This window comes from Rhyacophila brunnea, unplaced genomic scaffold, assembly GCF_057557595.1.
Source record: "Rhyacophila brunnea isolate RB1 unplaced genomic scaffold, BYU_Rbru_1.0 scaffold_13, whole genome shotgun sequence".
Lineage (NCBI taxonomy): Eukaryota > Metazoa > Arthropoda > Insecta > Trichoptera > Rhyacophilidae > Rhyacophila > Rhyacophila brunnea.
The window spans coordinates 4,088,828-4,113,362 of record NW_028232785.1 but is presented as its reverse complement, the minus strand read 5'-3'; the positions used below and the strand labels follow the sequence as shown (position 1 = coordinate 4,113,362).

The following is a 24,535-nucleotide window of genomic DNA, read 5'->3' as shown; positions in this document are numbered from 1 at the left end:
AAATTCACCGGTAGGTAAAAATTTTTGGTCGGGAGAGTTATCTAAATAAAAAGGGTCTCGGTAAATTATCAATTAATATAATAATATTATAGCACGTCATTGCTAATAAATGACAACGCGCTCTTTTTCTTGGACCGCGTACTTTATAAATTATTCAGTGACAAAAGGATGGCAACACTGCGGCATATTGTCATTTCACGGCTGCCAAAATAATAGTGTTCTGTCCCGATAATCGTTAGCTTATTCTCAATTATTCAAACACGCAAAATGGACGTAAAACGCGATATATTTGATCTCGAATCGTATATAAAAGATCATAATTATTGCTCTAATGTGATACATACAAGCAAACCAGACGCCAATACTAATATAAAGCAGGATACTGATGACCATCCCACGTGCATTTTTGAGGTCAGTTTTCCATATAAATTATTAATAACAATTACCTATTGTAGAACGTATTATGTATATGTTTTATAGTATTTCAAACCTAACAAATGAAGTCGGACGGTTGGATTTGAACGATTTGATAGATTTTTTACGATGTTGCGTGTCCGACGACTAATCAGTTTTTCCTGTAGGAACCTACTTAAAATTAATTTAATAATACAGTTGTCTATAATATACAGCAACACATTCATTGAATGGTAAACTTTCCAAACAATTCAAAAACGCTAGGTTCGTACCATTACTGAATCGAACGAATCAAACCGGGTGGTTTGATTTTTTTTTGATTTTGGACCATTTGGCAGAATGTCTACGGGAACGCTTTGCTGACGACTAATTAATTAGTGTTGCCAGTACTTAAATTAACTCAAAAACTTATTTTACTCTAAAACAGCAACACGTTTATTGAAATGTCAACTTGTTATGAAATTCTAACCTCATATAGCTCGTCGTCTACAATAACACAAATTTAACAGCTGTTCTATTAATTTATTTTAAATGTACAAAATATAAATAATGCTTCACGACTATATAGCCATTTAGTTGATTCATAAGGTTTATATGACAAATGTTTAATTATTTAGGCACCAATAGCGAGGGCTGTGCGGCTGGTCAATGCACTCCCTAGAGATGTAGACATTTTTAGCGATGCATTATGTACTTATCCTGTTTTTTAATTTCTATTTTATTGTTTAATTTGTATTTTTTTGATTACTTTTTTTATCAATTATTTTTTTCTCTAGTTTATTTACTTGTCATTTTTATTCTAAATGTCATCTTGTGAACTTCATGAATTAATAATTTGTTATGTGCTCAACGTGTCTTTTTTAAATAAATAAAAATTACGTTTGCCCAAAGCTTTTCATAATCGCCCACATGTTTGATTATTTTCATGTCGAAATGTTATTGTGACTTAACGACAATCGAACATAATCAATAATAATTATTGATAAAATTCGTTTGGTAATATAAAACCTGATCATTCCGGGTTTATTTAACACAGTTTTTAGTTTAAAATCTCCGTTATAAAATATAAATAAAATAAAAATAAATCATTGGTCTCACATAATAATTAAGGTAGGTAGATTCTGTCTTCTATAAGCTGGCTTGCCGGTTTCCACCCCGCTTCAGCATCCATCTCGTTCCCTTCCATTGAATACATGCAACAGTTGGACGCGATGGGACAATGCTTTCCGTATGACGTGTACGTCAGTTTATAGAATACAGACTCTAGGTACCTAATGATAATAAAACGATCTCTGCATAGAAAATATGGCTGGAATTTTGGGATAATAAGCCCAAACGCAGTTTCTTGTTTGCATGAATAATAATAATATGTAAGTATTGTTTATTAAGATACAATATACCTAATTCAAGTTATGGTGTAAATGTCTAAACTATTAATATGAACATCTCATGATATATAAATGCCGAAGAATGCTTATCACCTAATTTTTTTGTAATCCATAAAATATTATAATGTTCATAAGTAACGCAACATGCCGAGAAAATGACAGATACGGAATATAATAAAAAAAATACTAAGTATAATTTTAAGTTAGGTTCCTGTCTGGGCTTTTTACATATCGTCATATAAGTCTATGGATCGTCAGAAGTGGTTTGACGTTTCATACCAAACCATTTCTGACGGTCCGAGAATGCTTTAATTGAAAGGAACGGTGGACCAAACGTCAAATCTCAAACTGTTGTCGGTCTACTTTCTACATACAATTTGTACGTATATCATATATGGCCAAACCGTTGGAAACATCACTGGAACGCACTTTTATTTAGGTAATAAAAAGATAGCAACACTGACCACAATGCCTTGCTTACCTATATTATCTTTGGGTGCTCTTCGTCGCACGTCATACATAGTAATTATTATTGTCCTTTTTTGAATATTTCCGCAAGATGGACGTTAAACGTGAACTAGAAGGCAGCGAATCTGATGTGGACATAGGGCAATGGTTTGATCCACCTATGGATAATTCAAACGGCCCTGGCTTCGATACTTCTCTAAAACAAGAGGATGCCGACGCTTTTAAAAGCATTTTTGAGGTGAGTTTTTTTTGTTCACGAAAGTATCGATTAACTGATATACAAACTACCGTAAAACCCCCTAACTTCGCCAAGTGTCCCTAAGTTCACCTAAATCAATTAAACACTAAAAACTCATGTTTTTACTATTGCACCACTTTAAGTCACTGAGGCGATTTTAAAGATAATATTCGTCCTGTCACCACACAATTTTCAAACCGCCATTATTTTCGCCGTGTTTGTGTTAGTACCGTTTTTTCGAGTCTGGTTTGAAGAGATTTTTTCGGAATACCTCTGAACTTTTGCTGATTTCTACGAATCTTGTAGAGGTAGGTTCTTCATATTTTTAATATAATATAGTGATATAGTCTGCTTGCCAAATGTAACGTGCGATTTCCGATATTTATAATAAAACATCAATTATTTGAGTATGCAATGTCAGGCTATGTTTTTTGAACTACTTGTTCCTACACTTCCCCTGGCTTTAGGGTTGTCACAAAAAAACGATTTTCTTGAAATAAATGTGTTTTTTTATTTTTATTGTTTTTAGACTAAAAACTATTCATCACTTTGAATCACCAGTTAACAATTTTTCTCATATTTCCTTTATTAAAAATTTACTATGTAAATCAACACATAAAAATGATACTATAATGCTTTGGGTTTTGGCAGCCCTAGCGTAAATTGGTAGGTTGTATGAAACAGTCATTGAAGTGATTCCTATCTTCGCCAACGTAGATATTTCTTTAAAATATGTCAAATTGTCTCTAGCATAAGACCTGAATTTGCTTAAGGCTATTTTTTAATAGATTTCGTGAGTATCCATAGACAATATTTTTTTATTGTACCTACTAAAACACATTAGGCGAAGTTAGGGAATCGTGCCGTAACTTCGTCTATATAAAAAATAGTGATTTATTGTATTATTTAGTATGAAAAGGGTATTACTTCAATATAAATAAAATTAAACACTATCATTGTGCATTACATAAGATCTATAAGACTTCATATTGGTGGATATTTTGGTGGCAAAACGACTTTCTGTTAAAAAACCGGGCGAAGTTAGGGGGTTTTACGGTACGTAGTCATTTGTGTCAGAGCCACACACAAGGGCCCAGAGAGCCGCGGTTTGTCGACCACTGCTCTAGACAATTAACATATTGTAATGACGCCAACGATATCACTAAACAGGAACAAAGTTTATTATCGGCGTAAGAAGATATTAATATCCTTTTTTAATAATAAAATCAATGTATTTTTTCAGATCCCTTCAAAGTACCTTACCACTGTGAAATTGGAGACTGATTTCGAGCAGGTTAACTTAAAGAATGAGATTGTTCAAGAGGATGTGGAGCACAGCAATCATGTGAACCCTCAACCCACTTGCTCTTATTCCGAATGCATCCCAAGACATCAGGTATATAACAATGTATTCATTTTAAATACGATCATAACGGCAACACAGAAAAAAAATAAGATGAAAAATAGGGCAATGAATTCGATTAGATGTGGCGAAAAACACTGACGTATTCGCCGATTTATTATTAACACATTAAAAAACGATTTATTGGTATATGATTAGCTTATTAAACACAACGTGAGTGCAAATTTATTAGTTTCCTGTTTCTCTAATGCTCCAAAGATGTCAACTTGATTCATAATGATCAGTTTCTAAATAGGAATGCAAAAATAAGTCAATGTCTTGGCGTAAGTGATACTATTAATTTATTATTATGAAACAGGAATGTATTGTACATCTAACGATTTACACATAAGACTGTTATAGTACGATTATATTATATTATTAACTTACAAATTTTACTAGTGACTTCAATGTAGATGCGTATAACTAAAAATGGAAACATAACACATTTCAAACAACTAACCACAACTAGGATATCATCTAGTAGACAAGATGAAAAAGTGATATTAGGTGCGGATAAAGGAATGTGTGCCTACATCCAACTTTTATTCATCACAAATCTTTCCCTAGTAGTATAAGTATGAAAGCAATATTGTCTGAGTAAAATTTTATTAAATACAACTCAATCTAATGCATTTCAATCGGTTGTGCTTCACGGTGTAACCACCGTGTGGCTAGGTACATATGCTTCATTCGTCTTCACTTTCCATGCAAAATTCTGTACTTCCTCTCAACTTCGCATGTACCGTATATGGAATTTGGTGATTACAAGCATGGGGACAGCCTGCATATAAGGAACACCGCTCTTTTAGAATACTATACCAAAACCGATAGTAAGTAGTGTCTTGACAAACATGCATTATACAATAACCTATGTAAAATTCTTTGTTATTCCCACAACGCTTCTACTACTAAGTCGTATACTAATTTACAGGAAGTTGGTTTTAAGAAAGTGTAGGTTGCTGATACAAAATCCTAAAGCAAACATAAGAATCCTCAACCTGATTGCTCTTATTTCGAATGCACAACAGTAAATCAATTGTCTACACTATTTTCTATGAAATAACAATATAGTTAGTGTGACTTGCACTCAGCAAGGAGGTACTAGTCTTCCGCTAAAAAATATGTAGGTCGTCAGTAAATAAGTTTGAAAATGATTAGGATTATTTGTAAACATTGATGAGAGCCTGGTTTTTTATTAAGAACCTGTATGTCGATATTCTTACATCTCCTTAAGTTGTGTATTTTTTTTTAATATTATTCTCCGATATACCTATGTTGTTTGTCTTCTTGTTAATGCAATATACTCTACGTTTTTTTAGTTGATTCCTGCAACCACTGCCATGACATATTCCGCTAGTATCGGATTGCCAGAGAGGATCCTAAAAGTACAAGAGCCATACGATGAAATACAGATTGACTATCAAGACATTAAAAAGGAATCGGAGTGTTATGAAACGAATACTAATAAATTCAGTCACACTGCTAAACGTAAGCATATACAATCTTACGTAACAAATCCCAAATTATTAGTAGCCGTAATAAAGTTAGAAAAAAAATCGTTCAATAACAAAAATTTTGCGTGCAGTATTTGTTTTGATTTTTTTGCATCGTTATCTCTATTGAAGCTTCACAAAGCGTGGCATAAAAAATCAATAGCGAATAAAACGGAAAATAACATGGGAATTCGATCTAATATCAAAAATCTCAACCTAATAAATCAATCTGATGAAAGGCCAAGTAAATGTTCTCAGTGTAATTACTCTTGTAGAACATCTAGTAAGATGAAACTACATAAAATGACACATTCTGGTGAAAAGCAATTTAAATGTGACCAATGTAATTATTCGTGTATAGCATCTGGCACTACGAAAGTACACAAGATGACTCATTCTTTTGAAAAACCATTTAAATGTGACGAATGTAATTACTCATGTATAAGATCTGGTCACATAAAAAGGCACAGAATGGCACGTCATTCTGGTGAAAAGCTATTTAACTGTGACCTATGTGAATACTCTTGTATAGTATCTAGTAGTATGAAATTGCACAAAATGTCTCATTCTGGTAAAATATCGTTTAAATGTGACCAATGTAATTATTCGTGTATAGCATCTAGTACCATGAAAGTACACAAGATGACTCATTCTGGTGAAAAGCCATTTAAATGTGATCAATGTGATTTCTCTTGTATACAATCCGGTGCGATAAAATTCCACAAGATGACTCATTCTGGTGAAAAGCCATTTAAATGTGACCTCTGTAATTATTCGTGTAAAGCATCTGGCACCATTAAAGTACACAAGATGACTCATTCTGGTGAAAAGCCATTTAAATGTGATCAATGTGATTTCTCTTGTATACAATCCGGTGCGATAAAATTCCACAAGATGACTCATTCTGGTGAAAAGCCATTTAAATGTGACCTCTGTAATTATTCGTGTAAAGCATCTGGCACCATGAAAGTACACAAAATGACACATTCTGGTGAAAAGCCATTTAACTGTGACCAATGTGGTCACTCTTGTGCTCGATCTTGTGATATGAAAATACACAAAATGACACATTCTGGTGAAAAGCCATTTAAATGTGACCTCTGTAATTATTCGTGTATAGCATCTGGCACCATGAAAGTACACAAGATGACTCATTCTGGTGAAAAGCTATTTAAATGTGACCAATGTAATTACTCCTGTATAACATCCAGTAAGATGAAGTTACACAAAATGACACATTCTGGTGAAAAGCCATTTAACTGTGACCAATGTGGTCACTCTTGTGTTCGATTTTGTGATATGAAAATACACAAAATGACACATTCTGGTGAAAAGCCATTTAAATGTGACCTCTGTATTTATTCGTGTAAAGCATCTGGCACCATGAAAGTACACAAGATGACTCATTCTGGTGAAAAGCCATTTAAATGTGACTAATGTAATTATTCAAGTAGAAGATCTAATAGAATAAAAATACACAAAATGACTCATTCTGGTGAAAAGCAATTACAATTTAATCTATGAGATTACTCGTGTATACAATCTTAGCCTGAAAATTCCTGAAATGTCGCATTCTGGCGAAAAGACTTTTAAGGTTGTCCAATGTAATATTACTATTTCTAATGTATACAATATATTACCACATGAACAGTATTTTGTTTTTAACTAGCTGAAGTACCCGGCTTCGGACAGGGTCGCTTCAGGGTTATATTTATCTTAGATATTTAAAAAATAATAAGATGTAATTATTTTTTAATAATAAATATCTGTGTAATACAATATGGCAATATGAAAACAATTCTAGTAGGAGTAAAGGTCAAACATAAGAACACTAAATTTAAATCGAATCCAAAATATGAAAACGTTATTAAAGTTATTAATATGTAGTAAAATAAATCAAAATTGGATGGAACAAACAAACAAAAAACTTTGTATACAACAACTGACAAAAGTTTCATCGCAATCGGATGAATGGTATAGGAACGCATACGAATAGAAGAAAAAAATGGTTGTATCAATTCAGAAACCTTTGCGGGCGTGAGAACAACACTTGATCAAAATTTCATTGCAATCGGATGAATGGTATAGGAACGCATACGAATAGATGAATATAGAATAGAAGAACACCTTTGTAGGTGTGCATGCAACCACTTACCAAAATTTCATCGCAATCGGATGAATGGTATAGGAACGCATACGGGACAGACAGACAGACATTCATTTTTATTTATAAGATATAGCCTATACTCTTTGCGCAAGTGAAAGCAATAAGTTGACAAAGTTTTATCGCAATCGGATGAACGGTATGGCAGCGCATAAAATACGAACAGACAAACAAACAAATATTGATTTTTATATATTAGATTATTGCTGGTGTAGAAGTACACAATACGGTGGCTTTAAATCACTGAAATCAAGAATGACACATTCCGCTAAAAACCTTTTAATTTTAATGTCTCATCCAATACATCAGGTCACTTGAAATAACATAACAAGAGAACATTGTTAAGCTTACCTTTTTCATGCCATCCTAATAATATCGTACAATGCCATGCTTTAAGCCTCCCCCAAACCAAAGCGAATATTCGCAGCGAATTCGCAACGCCCTCGCTATCGCTGTCGCTACCGCTTGGATTTGATGCGAATTTCGCGTTTGGCCCCACACCAAAGCGTCAGCGACGCAGCCATAGACTAAATAATTTTATTTACGCGCCAGATTTAAAATTGTAAATATTATTAATATTTTACGCCAATTATTCTATAATTTTTATGAATTAAATATAAAAAATACACGTACACTATAGCGCTTTCAGAATTGCTACAACTTTTACCCACTTTGCGTAAAGTGTATTTTAATTATCTGAAACAAGGTGGCAGCATTGGATGCAGCCATAGACTAAATACATTAACGAATGTCAAAGTGACAGTTGTGTGTTGACAAAATGTACACGTCTTCTGAATGCTTATTACACGCTGAAGATATAATGAGATGGCGTGCGACAAATTACATCGACATTTAATATAACCTTACTTTATGACAGGGCAAGATTGCCATGGCTCATAGGTAAGATAGATTTACTCAGTTTCATAACTGCACATATTATAAATAAGCATTTACCATGAAGGGTTAACAGGATTTGAAGGTAATATGCTATTGAAATAACATGTCTCCGTTATTTGAATTGTAGGTTTTGACTATTTTGCGTTTCTACGCAGAGGGAGCGTACTAAAAACGGGTAGGCCAAGTCTTCTGCGCAATGAGCCAGGCATCAGTAAGCAGATGCATAGGAAACGTGTCCGATGCTATAATAGCAGTGCTTAGTAATACTTACATACAGTCGCCATACAGCGCTGACAGTCTTTAGTGTTGTGTTGATACCCTCTGATCAATTTATACAATATTACAATGTACATGTCATGTAACTAGAGTAACTGCGCATAGACACAACAAGTAAATTACCTACTCAATAAGAATTTAACGGGAATATTATTTTGTGTCGGTAAAAATATTTTTTAATTTCAGACTTCAAGAAAGGGCAGGTTTCCCGAAAATCATTGGGTGCATTAACTGCACCCATGTGCGAATATACCCGTCATACTTGGAGACTTTCAAAAATGAGCGCAGAAAATTTTCTGTAAATGTGAAATTCGTAATAAAATCTATGTTGTTTCTGATACATTCATATTCATTACGTATAATATCATAACATGACATTTATTTTTATGCAGGTATCTGACATGTCTGACATGGACATTCTGGCGGTGAGTGCCAGATTTCCTTTGAGTGTTTATGACCAATTCATATTTAGTGGATCGTTGGTAAAAACTGAAATGAAACATCTACAGAACGACAAGAATTGGAAATTTTGTTTTATTAGGGAAGTATGTTAAACTTTACTTTACTATGGCAGTACCAGTAACAAATATTTTTGTTTGGTTTATATTCATCCGTATTTTGTACAGGTACTTCAAAGGAATCAAAATTTTGCATAGGTATGAATATGATATTTAATGAAACAGTTTTTTAATTATTTAAATCCTGATTTCTAATATTTTTACAACTTTCAGTCGAAAACATATTCAAATTAACAGACTGTGTATATTGAAATCATTCTAGTGCCACCATAGGCCAGCCAGACTCACTACACGGCTGCCCGCTGTTTGACCAGGGATGTGATTGAGTGTTTTTGGATAATGGACCACACCAGATCGCATAGCTACAGCAACAAGTGCAAGACCAACCGTGGCTATACATACAGTATACATGTATATATTAAATATAATTTATGTATATTTATTTATGGCTTATACACCGAAACAAAATATGTCACTTAACTGTACTTGAATATTTTTGCAGGATCATTCAATAAAAAATACTTGGTTTAGGTTAAGAAAGTTTTAATAATCATTTTTGCACAGAATACAAGAAAAATATTTATATAATTATTAGAATTACAATGAGCTTTAAAAGTAACATGATATTGTAATAAAATGGACAAATATGAAAAAAAATAACAATAAATTGTATATAGATAGGTAGACAGGGTTCAGATGATTCTGGCAGTGCAGGCGACTCATTTAGGTGTCAGTATTGTTACTTTCAAATGACAATAACACCGTTCCAATGTGATTCGGTCGTGCCAGAAGACTCTGTCCTTCCTCTATTTAGTAACCAGGCGTTTTACAACTTTAAATGAAAATTAAGTGGGTATATAGATAGTATATTTTTTCTAGTATAATATTATTTAATTAGGTGACTTTTTATTTCTTTATTACTTGAAATGGTGTTTATATGGTAGATGGATTATAATGGTTTTGAAATATAGTTATTTTTGTTAATTCTACTTTAACTGAGTCATTTACCTTGACAGCTGTTTCGGCACATAAACTCATTTTCGGAACATTCAACAATAATTTGTGATTATAAAAGAGCTACAGGTCACGTAGCAAATTAAATACGCTTAGTTAAATAATAAATACATACCAAATATTTTACAAAATACACCACATACATCCATCGAATATGGTATATAAAATACAGATTCAAGTATCAAATAATTCTTGGATAAATAGATGTTTATGTAAGTATATGTTTTTTTAAATACTTACATGATACTGTGTTGTATAACATTTAAATTTATATTTTTGATTTTGATTTACATACTTAAATGTACCTACATAAATTTGTAATGTACAGTAGGTACTTAATTACATTTTTAACATTAGGAAATTACCATTATTCGATTCTATCCACCCGCCATGTCTATAATCACCCCAACGCTGGATAGAAAGAGACATCACACAAAATTGGCTGTTTGATAATAAATGGTAGTTGAAAAATATTTTAGAGTATGATTATGTCCATAGAAACAGGTTTTAAGTCATTCATATTTGTCCGAATAATGTGTAGCAGAAAAATAGAAATTTTAAAAAGGGTCTATTCAGTATTCACCCCATTCTACGGCAAACATTTTTCTTAATAAAAATAGGTACATCAATAGAGGAATCATAAAATGGACCTTGGCCCTCGCCCACGCCTTATTCATCCTTGTATATTATATTATCACACTTAATGTTTTAGAAAATTCATTAACATTGTGCACAAATGCCACTTTTGTTGATTGACACTTCACTTAGTTGATCTCTTTGTTCACGTGAAGTACAATAAAAGTATGTAGCAGCGAAGAACTAGAGACCGAAAATAGTAGAAGGAGCTAGAAGAGGCTTTCATCTAGCAGTGGAATGACCCCGACTGATGTTGATGATGAAATATTATTTTATTCCTGTTAATGCCGGGGGTTTCATTTTTAATTTCTTCTGGTGCTTTGTACCTACGTTGAAAGGTTGAAGATCTTTGCTAAAATTAAATTCATCACAAAGCATTAGTATATCTCCAACATCGTTCAGGTAGGTATCCATGATGATAATATAATATTATGTACTTAGAGGAGGTACCTGACCTTTATATTTACATGCACATAAAATTATTAATCTTATTGCCTAATGCAGACCAAGATATACCTACCTACATAATATTACATGAACAGAAGTTTAAGAACATCTCAATTAAGTTTAAAATGTTTGTAGGTAGGTATACAAATTAATGTGAAACAGAAAACATTGGTTATGTTAGGTAGGTACATGGAACATGTAGATATTATCTTGGTTCGCGGTCGGCACTGGGCAAAACCAGTTTATTAGCTCAATATACCTATACATAATGAAGGAAATATATACCTAGTAGGTATATAGGTACATAATATCGTTTTTGTGATTGAGGTCTCTTGAGATCAAAAAACAAACAACCTAGGTACCTATGTCCTACTGTAAATAACCCGATAGTAAGTAGTATGTAAGGTTTTTGGTCTAAAACCTTACAAAATACCACAATGACGACATGGAGTACCTACTTATCTACCTATATGTATATTATATCCTTAGCTACAATAGAAATGCTATGCTGCATAATGTTAGATGCAAAAAAATAATCTTAAAGACTACCTATCTAACCTAAAAAAATATTATCAACGAATATAAAATGGGTATTTACGTGACCGATACCGAATATGATTGAAGTAGGTATTGTAAATGATACCTAATTATAACATTATTGATATGACTGCTCGAAAGTCGAAACCAAAACGTCAAACGATCGCAATAAGTTAGAACTTATCTATGGTTAGAACTGTCAGTGCCCTAACAATCAAAGATATAAAGTTTCTGTTATTAAAGGCTGTGCATGACGCAAATTAATAATATGTATTTTTTAAATATCGGGACCTTAGATTAAAGTTATTTATTTATAATAGCGTATTCATCCTGTCAAAAAACTTTACATACTTTGGTTAGACAAAGATAAAAGATATTATTATGACGACCTTCATACCATTTTCAACAATTTCCCTGCCAATTTCATCCCATATCTTATCTTTCTTTCTCATGTTTTGTAGTCACTGTCAGAGAAATTATAAAGGATATGGATATTTCCGGACCAACTCGATCAGCTGCTCAATGTCTTCGCCATTTTGATTTTACTAATTCCCTTGGCGAAATTGTCCGCCGCGAATAAATTCGCTGTCGACAGAGTTCCCGAAAATCGCAGCGAATATTCGCTGCAAATTCGCACTCAAGACGCAAGGCGGTCGCGCAAGCGTGCTCTGTCCCGTAAGCCAATACGAGCTTGATTGGCGAATAATTCGCTGCGAATATTCGCCGCGAATATTCGCTTTGGTTTGGGGGAGGCTTTGAACTGTATATATTTAAGTAATTAGGCATTTTACAGCCTTTTTAAAGATAAATGATCGTTTCAAATGGTTTGTCATGCATTTTAATACTATTTGGTCATTATTTTACACTATGTTTTGTGGATATGACATGCGATTAACGTAATAATTGTATTAAATTATCGACCATTAAGAAACGTAGTACTAATCCGAGTACGGCTCGTTCTGCATTAGTAGAAACGGCCGCCACAATATGTCATCGCCAGGACATAGTCAAAATGCCGATCGGGTGGTAGTCGCTTAAAAACGCATATGTGGCTTTGCGTATGTACGATCCCCGCACCAAATAATACCAGAATCAACGTAATTGAATGGACAGGGGGGAAGGTGTTCCATGTCAGCTATTTTCTGGTATTTTCGGAGGTTAAGCCTGAATCTTACGTAAGATTTATAGAAAAACTATTTATATAATTATGAAGCTTATTCATCGGCAAATATTTATGTTAAACATTTGATAACTGCATAAAGTATTTTTATGACGTAAAATAATATTCTTTGGAACCTTGAAATGTAATAATTGATAACGAAGCCATATTTTTGTGACATTAATAGACTGTGTTGATAACCGTTTTTTCCACTAAATATTATGTCAAAACGTTTATTATAGATAGCTTTAATGTTATCAAACATAATGTAGTAAAATATATTCAGTATAATTATAATATTTGCAGTTTTTGTTCCCTCTAAATCTAACGGAATCGACTAGACATTTTGTTATTAAAATATGCTATAATTATAGACATTCCAAATAATCTAAAGCTACGTATCAGAAGGGTTATCATTAATCATTGAATAAATGATGAAACATCTTGTTAATTATAAATTTATAATACTAAATAGTGAAATATTTTAAACGACAATTTCCGTGAAATTTTCGACAAGCTAATCTTCCATTAGAATCGCCTACGAACTAGCGCATGATGTCTAGTATTTATAGCTCGTATTATTTTCACTTTATATGTCCAAAAAAATACGCCAACACACTAGTATTGTACACAAATTTGTTTGTAACACTAAATGCTACAAATTGAGCACAAAAATAGGTTAAATAAACGGATATTCAAGCGTATTATAGCAAACGTAAAATCATTTTGACAGAAGGATCGGAAAGCAAAAAAAATCTGAAGAAATTTGTATTTGCGTAAATTCTACGTAATGTCATACTAAATCATACATTCTAATTTTTAACACTGTTGCAATCTATTTTGCCTAACATAGCAATTAGTTTTCTGTCCCTTTCTACAACTATCTCCCTCTACATTCAAAATAATTATGATTGTAGTAGGTATGTATTTTATAAATTGTGATAGATTTTATTTTATTTCAGTGAAATATATCGGGTCGTCCAGTATTGCCATATCTACTAAAATATTATTGGATTGATATTTTAGTAAATATGTGAATGAAGTTTTTCACCATTTGTATCTACTATTAGTTTTACTATTTTTATTTAATAAATAATACACATGAGGTTTTTCGAATTTCACATTTGTTATTAAACATACTTACATAATTTAGAACACCCCAAACACATCGCGAAGTAAAAATATCTATATTTTTTACTTAGCCAAATTATGAATCTACCTAGGTTAGGTACCTACTGATATTTATATTACAGAAAATTTAACTTTTACTAAATTATGAATTTGCGAGATTATAATAATACAGATGATTTTAAAGAATACTTTCATCAAATAATAACATAATAATGGATGCCTGTACTTACATAATATTTACCAATGAAATATTTTTTTCTTTTAAATTAACTTTAATTTCGAAAGTTTAGCCTGGCAATACTATGAACGTCATTTATTTCAGCGGGAATGCGAAATTTTCATCCTCGGTTTTTGACATAGGTACCTAACAATATTATCACAATTATTTATATCGATTGTACTTACAAAAAATGCCACGAACTCACTATCCGATGGCTGGAAGTTCCAAAAAAAGACGTAGGAGAAAAGATGGAAATATTAATACATTAAAAACACAAAGGTTTGAAATTATTATTTTATAATTTGACATAATTATACATAGTTGAAAAAACCACATTTCACAGAAAATTTTGGTTCACAATATTTATTTATCTTGCAAAAGGAAGTTTTGCGTATTACTTATTAATACACACAATTAAGTATAATGATCATTTGTACTTATATTATGTTTGTGCCATGTCTTATTCGAAATTAGTGTGTCTGTGACAAAAATTATAATCTGGTACAATAATTAATAGCAGCTATACATTTTGTTTTCTGTTAACTATCTACTTAACTAATATTTTTGAATGTATTATAGTATTGATATATTGCCGAAGACTATGCCTGAGCATGGAAATCCTCAAAGCATACTACCTGAACCAGAATTTCATCCCACATTTGAACACGAACACGAAGAATTTATTATAGAAAATGAAATTGAAGATTCAAGCCCTAAATTCCGTGTAGAAGGCCGTAGAATTATAGACTTTTCATATTTTTTCCAACAACTTCAATTAACTAGCCACCATGATTCTCCATTTAATTGTAATTTATCACATTTAGAAATTTTTGGGGAAAATCGGGATAACTTTAGTAGTACATTTTTTATCCAATGTAAACTTTGTGGTAAAAAATTAAAATTATATACCACTGAAATGAACAAAAACAAAATGAATCTGTGTGACGCATTTGTATCCAGTATAATCAGTATCGGCAGTGGATTTTCAAATCTGGAAGAAATGTGTTCAGCAATTGACGTACCATCGATTACAGCAAGAACATACAGAAAGAGTCAACAGAAGGTGTACGAGTGGTTTGACGAAACCAAAAATAAGAGTATGGAAAACGCTGCGAAAGAAGAGCGACAACTTGCAATCGAAAATGGTGACGTCGATTCTTCTGGTATTCCCATGATATCAGTTGTTGCAGACGGCTGTTGGTCGAAACGTTCATACAGATGCAATTATTCCGCAGCATCTGGCGCTGCCACGATCATTGGTCAAAGAACCGGAAAGATTTTGTACATGTCAGTGAAAAATAAATATTGCGATTTGTGCGCCAAAGCTAAAAATAAAAATATCCCTGCTCAACAACATAAATGCTTTTTAAATTACACCGGTCCGTCAGCTGGAATGGAATCTACAGCAATATTAGAAGGCTTTAAAGAATCTATTAATACACATGGATTGATTTATTCAAAATTGATTGCTGATGGAGATTCCAGCACATACAAAAAAATTCTTGATTGTCACCCATATCCGAATGTAACTGTCGAGAAAGTTGAATGTAAAAACCATTTAATTAGAAATTATTGTGGCAAAATAGAGGCATTAACCAAAGACACAAGATATCCCTTGAATGTAAGAAAAATCATTGCGTCAAGAAAAAGACGTCTGCGGAAAGCCGTCATAGGTGCAATCAAGTATAGAAAACTACAAGATAGTACTTTCGAAGAAAAGGTTATCGCTTTGAAAAAAGATTTAATTAATGGACCGCACCATGTTTTTGGAGACCATACTTCTTGTCTACCATATTTGTGTACAAATGAACCAAATACAGAGGACATGCTTGATGTAAATTATGTACCAGCATTAAAAGAATGCAGTCTATTTTCTCAATTAATGATATATAATTCTCGTTTGGTGCTAAATTCAAAAAGTTTAATTTATAATTTTTCTACTAATATTTCAGAATCTTTTAAAAACATGATTGCAAAATTTGTAGGCGGCAAGAGAATTAACTACTCTCAAAGACAATCGTACATGGGACGATGTGCAGCGGCGGTAATCGCATTTAATACAAATAAGTTACATTGCACAATTCAAAAACAAGTTTATAAAAATAGCCCAAAAGCCTTCATAAATCGCTTAGAATCAAGAAGGTTGAAAATAAATAAAAAAAAAATAGGAAAATCTTGGCGAAAACCAATACATTCTGTTCCTTTATCTAATCCCGATTATGGAGAGAGTTGCCAAAAACCTGATATGGACAAAAATCAATATCAATTGTTAAAAGAAACTTTTTTGAAAAAACTCAAACTGACAAACTATGAGAGGAGGGATATAGAAAGACGCACTGTATTACAATCTGAATGTGCAGAATGGCTAGAAAGGCGACGAAACCTTCTTACTGCCTCTGTTTTTGGAAAGGTGTGTAAGCGGCGAGAAAATACAAAATTTGGGCCTTTGGTAAAACGTTTATTATATAGCCAATCATTAGCCAACGTGAAAGCGGTAAAATATGGTAACGAAAATGAATCACTTTACAACAGCTTAGTGTACAAGAACGAATTAAGATTGAGAGATGTGGATTGTTTATCGATGATGTGTATGATTTTATCGGTGCAACGCCAGATCGTCGCTATAGGATTTGTTTCCCGAATAGACCAAATGTCAATTTTACAGGAGACGAAAAACAAATTTCACTGTCGTATATTTTAATATCAGTAGATGTATCAATCATTCTTTTTATACTGTATGATTGCAACATTATCTAAGAATAGATTCCAAGAATAATATACTGGTATAAATCATTAAATGCACAGAAAATGCGTTTTATTTACAAGTACTCACTGTGGATATTCGGGAAATTTTTAGCGCTCTCTCAGAATAATGGATATTCGGGACAAAACATGGACGTTCGGGATTTAAGACCGTAGCGTATTGCTGCACGGCCCACAGATTACTGAGTGGTCAAAAAGTACGCGCCTCAAATGTTATATTTATTTACACGATAATTGTTAATAATTACCTCTACTATTTAAATACTTAATGATCGTAATTACCCAAGTTCGTATGTAATAATAACACGCGGCAATCGCTTTTTTCGGTTTTTTTTCGGATTAAGTAATAAAATAGTTTTTAAGTAATTAACTATTTTTTATTGAACGAATATTTCACAAGATTTAAGAATGTACCATTCTAATAATTGAACATACTTACATATTTTTTTTCACTTCTGAGAAAATATATTATAAGGTATCTACTACTTCAATTACTAACCGACGTCACGGTCATTTCTCTAATATTTTATGATGGTACTTACTCGTACTTGCTAACAATTTTATATTAATACTTTTAATACGTAACAGACTCATGTATTAGAACCGAGGTTCCCAGATTGGAGTGCACCTGCGTATTCGTCGAAAGTTGATTGTAGTATATTCACGTTGCAATTATGATTTAGAGGTTATGATTGTTAAATAATAGAGAATATTAATTGTTTTCTGTGTTTCATCATCGGCTCTGCATTAAAAAGAGCCAACTAAAGTCGTCTTCAGCTCAGGACGAAATTTAGTCAGTACCATACGCATTTAACCGCGGGAATAATCGTAATGCTATGTATTTGATTATATTTATCTGTTATAGACACAGATATTCATAAATTCTGACTAACAATAATAAAACAGTTTTAAAGAAAATATGCCATAAACGGTAGTAACCATAGACAAGAAATAACGCGTATACACATAAACACGATCGAGCTGTCTAGTTGTTCTTAGGTCACGACCATGCCAGGATGATAAGTAACGATATTCATTTACAGTGGATCCTGCTTACTAGTGTTATACCAAATATGTTAGCTCAGAGTATTGGCGAAGGGTTGAGGTAGGCTCTTAAGATCCGCCGTAAATAGTGCACACTAAACGTTGTCAGTTATACTTACTTGTTTTCATTGAAATAAGACAACAGTTTTCAGATGTATTTTATAGATAAAACAATATTTTTGATCTATTATAATTTGGTTAGACAGGGCTTAATGAATTTAAAAAAATGAACCAACATAATGTGTATTAATATTATGTATTCTTAATCTAACGCTAACAAATAAGTATAAATGAATAAATGTTCATAATTTTGTCGTATCCCCAAAATATACTAAAACTATAACGGTTTGGTGGCAGGGATTAATTGATTTTTAAAAACTACACAATATCATCTGTAAATTGTAGTCTTAGTTCAAAACAAATACGTATGACTTACAAAATTTAATGTGCACTATTTATGCCGGGTCTTAACTGCCTACCTGGTACTTACTTACTTACTTAATTTTGAAAAACACTTTCTGAGAAAATATAATATAACCAATAGAAAAAATCTTTTTGAAAAAAGTAAGCCACCCCAGCAGGGATCGAACCCTGCTCTCCTGGATTTACGCCCCGTCCGTCGCATTTACCTCTATGCTACGCAGTGACATACTAATTGCGACAAATTTTAACTATTGGTCTTTTTAAAACATACTCATCACGACATCGGTTAGTAATTGAAGAAATATGTATCTACTTTGATTAATAAAAACAACAACCGATTGCCAAAGTAGCTTGATTTAGAAGAACGCTGATGACTATGCATTAAAAAGGCCAATAGTTAAAATTTGTCGCAGTCAGTATGTCACTGCGTAGCATAGAGGTAAATGCGATGGACGGGGCGTAAACCCAGGAGATGCAAGGTTTGATTCCCTGCCGGAGTGGCTTACTTTTATCGAAAAGATTTTTTCTATTGGTTATAATATATTCTCTCAGAAAGTGTTTTTCAAAATTATGTATGTTCAATAATCAGAGTGGTACATTCTTAAATCTTGTGAATTATTCGTTGAATAAAAGAAATAGTTAATTATAGATTTATTTTTATTTTGCAATATAATCGTATATTGATGTTTTAGAACCGTTCATTAGACCTTCAATACATAAGATCAGAGACTAATCCTCAAGGAATTGAGTTCAGCGACGAGTATGTTGAAGATAAAATACGCCAAAGCAAATTCGACAACCCACAACCTGGCTGCTCTTATGTGAACAGTGGATCAACAAATCAGGTAAACAATATTCTGTGAAACTTCAACAATGTTGGTAACGTCATAGTTCAATCTTTCAACACACTTAGCAATGACTGCAGTGAAAAAAATGATATTTATTGACAATTTTTTTTATGGTTTCGTCATTCCGCAAAATATTTTGAATGATCCCTATCTCAAAAATTTTACAGTATGGAGAGTGCCAACTCTATTTCAAATAGACGTACACAGCAGACATGGATACTAATTTAATTGAAAATCTACAGAGAAAACCATTAAACACAAAGAACGACACGCGTGAGGTAACCTCATTATTGTTCTGGTGATTTCGGCAGATTTCGCTAACTAACAATGTTCGTTTAAAAGTTCAAAATGTTCTTAGGGATGGGAGAGTCAGTCTGATAACATTTTAAATTAGTACCAAGAAAAACGAACTCATATACGTCTTTTTTCCCGTAGCGGCAGCTTATTGTGACAGCACATAACGTGATCATAATGTAGCTGAACCTTAAAAGATCTGCGTGAGAAGTAAATGGTATATTTATTATAAACAGTTATATTGAAAGTATCTAAACTTGAGTGAGTGAGTTTTATTTGATAATGTCTATTTTGATACCTAGAAAATCCACAAGGGGGTGTCCCCAGGGATCAGTTCTTGGACTCCTATGGAATATCCTTTTTGATGACCTTCTGTCGATCCCGCTCCCAAACGACTGCAGTATTATTGCCTATGCGGATGCTGCGCTTCTCCTTGTGAGTGCGAACAGCCGTAATGGTCTTGAGCTAGCTGCTAACGAGGCTTTGGAAACCATTATGACCTGGGGTTTTACTAACAAACTCACTTTTGCTCCGCATAAAACAGAATCCATCCTTAAGAGTAGGCCGAACAGCACAAGGTCATTCATAGTACATTCAGAGAGTAATCTCAGCGTTTAAAGGACGTCATTTTAATTCAGTCTAACCTCAAAAACCTCTAACCATCGGGTATTTATTTTAAGAAACGCAATAATTAGTAATTACAATTCTCGGTCGAATGAATAATCATTATTATTATTATTATTACCTTCAAACATAACATGTATGCGACGTTAGCTGATGCCGGCCGATGCAATACAGGGCTGTCAAAATAATATCAATCTAATGGTAGATACGTTTTAAAGAGTTACAAATTTAAAGTTAAAAATAGCTTACTGTACAGATGGAATAATTACATACTTCCACGCGTCAAACGGCATGCAACATTCATCTAAAATAATTATGAAAAGACTAGCTGATTATGTTATGTTATTTTTGTATTATTCTTATTTTTTTGCTTATCAAAATATTTCACATATTATCTGATGATGTGTATTTTGGATATATCGTAATATGTATCTTGTCTCATTAAAATTGCTATTAAGTTGATATAACATAGGAAAATCTGTAAATCATTAAAATGTTAATTTCGTTAGAGTTTTTAATTAAACCGGTGCAATTAACATATTAGATTTAAACACTGTTGTACTGTGTGACTTTTATAATATCAGATAGCCTTACGCGAGATGGGCAAGATAAAAAATAAAACTGTAGGATGTCGGCAGAAGAGTAAACAAACCCCAGCTCATTGGATAACCGAATGGTAAGCAACTGTATATTATATTTTTCCGCCAAATTGCACACAATTAATTTATCATAAAAACAAGTAATGGTACGTTTACATCTGACACTTATACCGATATACTTATTTTATGTGTCTGACATAAAAATTCACTTACTGTTTACACCTGCATGGATCTGACATAAAATTCTGGTATACTTCTCGTTGAAATAAAGTCTCGACACTTTATTCAATGGCAACATTGGAATAAATATATGCGGTGTTTACATATGGTATTGTAATTTATTCGGACACTTATTTTGTATACTTCTCAAAAACGTTATGTCAGTTGTCAATATGGGAATGTTAAAAAAGAAAGCAGCGAGTGTTATTATTTTAAGTCTTTTGGCAACAAAAAGGAGGGAAAATGGTCTAGATGGGTGCGGGAATGGATTCAGCGACGAGAAGAACTATGTGCCTTCCGTTTAATGTCAGAGTTTAAAATCGAAGATCCAACTCAATTTGTGAACTTTAGTTTGCAAGATTGGACCTTTTGCCAAAAAACAAGACACACAATTCAGAAATGCGTAGAAGAACGATTAACAGTAACATTGCGATATCTAGCACTTGATCATCATTGCATATTCAATATAATATTATCGTACCTAATACGAGTGCAGGTGTGGGCCAAAATGAATTAGGTAATACCATTTGAAGCGCATTTTTTCTTCACAGAGTGCATCAGAATTAATCGCATGTGCCGAGAACAAGCGATATTTTATTTTCGAACAAAATCCATAGAACACGGCACATCCGATTTATTTCTCATTGTCTATGATTTTTGACAGATCGCTACAGTACATTTATTAACGTAAACGTTGGGCATACATTCATGGTGTACCTATGATAATAATTGATTGTCCGTTGTTTTAGAAATATACATATAATAATGTGTCAGGTACTTGACATAAAAGTAGACGGTGGTCCAACTTCGGTGATATATCGCTCCAAGTTCGAACTTGTCGAATACGCGGTGTTTACATTTGCGTATATAAGTAGATTGAATAAGTGGTAGGTGAGAGTCGACACACGCAAAATAAGTGGCAGATACAAATATACTTACTGTTTACACTTAAGGTGACGCATCAGTGAAACGCCAAATAATCTTCAACTGTACGCGCGACGAAAATTTGTACTTGCTTCGCATTCATTGAGAGAACGTGGAGTCGGACGCACGTCACTTTGCTGCGTGACGGCGACGGGCCAATTAATTCTAAAATCGTGTAAAGATGACTAAAAACTTTACCCATTTACTTTAAAAAGCAAACATGTCAATGAATATATTATTATTGATACTAATAGAATAATAAACAGAACATAAAATGGACGTATGTTGGATTTATATGAGAAATAATATTTCGTTTGACAGGCGTCATTTTCACCCGCGACCCGCAATCCGCACATCGCCTAGCAACGATCTTTTTAGACCGTGCCTCAACTAATGCATGGCCTTAAGTGAATATGGTGTCATACATAAATATGACGATATTAGTGTCAAATGTAAACGTACCATTAGACGTCTTCGACAGCCCTGGGTGATTCGATTCTGTTGAAAGTTTTTTTTGTCTTGTTCTCGGCGATCCGCTAGCTTTGAATAAAAAAAAATATCTGTGGGTGACCACGTTAATAATCATTTTTTATAAGTATAAATTATTTCTTGCATTGGCTTTACTTACCAACAAAATACAATAATTATTGTACCTACCAACTAAAAGTAAAGTTGTGTTACTTGTTTGTAAAAGTGTCAGACTAAATTTAAACCAATCGGGTAAGTAATAGAAAGTCACTTTCTTTTTATAATAAACTATATTCCACGTTTTTTTTTAAATATGCATTAGAATTAAACAATATGTACCTATTTTTTTTAATAATTATGTAATAGGTCTTACACATTCAAAATAAATACTATTCATTAATAATGCTTTTTGGGTAGCACATGAAATAAAAATGTAGGTAGATATGTATTTCAACATCCTTCGTATGTTTAGTTAAAGGTTTTCAGGTTAAAACGTTATTAATATATTATCAAGTTTATATCGTGGCTATCCATCATATTGGTTGCAATTACTTGCCACCAAATAGCTGATTAACAAATTGAATTTAGTAACATTTACGTATATTAGAAGATATCATTTTTTGGTCACCCCATTCTTTATTCACTTCGACAGTGTTTATGATTTAAATTTAATTAAGGGGGGACATGCTCGTCGAAGGTCAAAATTGAGTTTTTATTGTATTTTCAAACCATGATCCTGGACACTCCTTAAACGTTGTAGATAATCTATTTACATAATTTTGAAGCCCTATTATCCTTTATAGTTATTTTACACATTTAATGACTGCATGAAGTATTTTTGTTACATAAAATAGTATTCTTTTAAACCTCTCGCTCTAATGTTTTAGAATATAGTCATATTTCGGTACAGAACTGTGCAGTGGTGTTAAAATTTTTTACATTTATTAATTTTTAAACGCATTTATAAAACCATTAGTATAATTTATTACGAGATAATTTTTATAAAATATTCACGATAAAAAATTATTTTGATAATCTCTGTGATCCCAAATTTGACAAGAATTAGGCATTTTATTATTCAAAAAATCGGCAAGATTAACACATTTGAAGATGATTCTAAAGATACTTATTATAAGCTATGTCTTTGACCATTCAAGTGTGATAAAAATCTTATGAATAATGATTGCTTTATAATAATTATTGACCCAAGAATAAGGTAGTGTTTTTTTGAAATACGCCATTTCTTTTGTCATTCCCTAGTGGTTAAGCTACAACATACGGCCGTAGCCATAAAATGACAAACTATAATTAAAGTAGGGAGTAAAATTATGTTAACGCGCGTGTTTGAACATGTACCTAACCGAATTTTTTTTTATTTTTTTTTAAACGGTACATGTTCAAACACGCGCGTTAATATCATTTTACTCCCTACTTTAATTATAGTTTGTCAATTTATGGCTACGGCCGTATGTTGTAGCTTAACCACTGGGGAATGACAAAAGAAATGGCGTATTTCAAAAAAACACTACCTTATTCTTAGGTCAATAATTATTATAAAGCAATCATTATTCATAAGATGTTTATCACACTTGAATGGTCAAAGACATAGCTTATAATAAATATCTTTAGAATCATCTTGAAATGTGTTAATCTTGCCGATTTTTTGAATAATAAAATGCCTAATTCTTGTCAAATTTGGGATCACAGAGATTATCAATATAATTTTTTATCGTGAATATTTTACAAAAATTATCTCGTAATAAATTATGCTAATGGTTTTATAAATGCGTTTAAAAATTAATAAATGTAAAAAATCTTAACACCACTGCACAGTTATGTACCGAAATATGACTATATTCTAAAACATTAGAGCGAGAGGTTTAAAAGAATACTATTTTATGTAACAAAAATACTTTATGCAGTC

General features: G+C 32.5%; 2 protein-coding genes across 6 annotated transcripts; both read left to right on the top strand.

The window, feature by feature from the left end:
• The first annotated feature begins 212 nt into the window (after positions 1–212).
• Positions 213–4,868, top strand: LOC147076192 (uncharacterized). Its single transcript, XM_085941584.1, has 4 exons — positions 213–411; positions 2,362–2,508; positions 3,752–3,904; positions 4,845–4,868. Exons 1-4 carry the CDS (start codon positions 268–270, stop codon positions 4,866–4,868), a joined length of 468 nt encoding a protein of 155 aa, XP_085797710.1. The 5' UTR covers positions 213–267.
• Positions 4,869–8,326: 3,458 nt separating this feature from the next.
• LOC147076191 (uncharacterized) lies at positions 8,327–9,759 on the top strand. 5 transcript variants are annotated; one of them, XM_085941207.1, is made up of 4 exons: positions 8,327–8,470; positions 8,930–9,041; positions 9,136–9,168; positions 9,524–9,759. In XM_085941207.1, the coding sequence occupies exons 1-4, from the start codon at positions 8,460–8,462 to the stop codon at positions 9,569–9,571; spliced, it is 204 nt and encodes a 67-aa protein (XP_085797333.1). In that variant the 5' UTR covers positions 8,327–8,459; the 3' UTR covers positions 9,572–9,759. The 5 variants fall into 5 exon arrangements, 2 of the variants coding, with proteins under 2 accessions (XP_085797333.1, XP_085797331.1); XM_085941205.1 differs by having other exon boundaries at positions 9,136–9,288; XR_015069564.1 differs by lacking the exon at positions 8,930–9,041.
• Positions 9,760–24,535: the final 14,776 nt, after the last annotated feature.

What these genes read in the sequence shown, in the direction of transcription:
- LOC147076192 (XM_085941584.1), top strand. Translation starts at nt 268, where the DNA reads ATGGACGTAAAACGCGATATATTTGATCTCGAATCGTATATAAAAGAT. An exon ending in ATCCCACGTGCATTTTTGAG is followed by an intron (nt 412 to 2,361) that starts GTCAGTTTTCCA and finishes TATTTCCGCAAG; the next exon opens with ATGGACGTTAAACGTGAACT. An exon ending in CTTTTAAAAGCATTTTTGAG is followed by an intron (nt 2,509 to 3,751) that starts GTGAGTTTTTTT and finishes GTATTTTTTCAG; the next exon opens with ATCCCTTCAAAGTACCTTAC.
- LOC147076191 (XM_085941205.1), top strand. An exon ending in ATGAGCGCAGAAAATTTTCT is followed by an intron (nt 9,042 to 9,135) that starts GTAAATGTGAAA and finishes ATTTTTATGCAG; the next exon opens with GTATCTGACATGTCTGACAT. An exon ending in AATTTTGTTTTATTAGGGAA is followed by an intron (nt 9,289 to 9,523) that starts GTATGTTAAACT and finishes AAATCATTCTAG; the next exon opens with TGCCACCATAGGCCAGCCAG.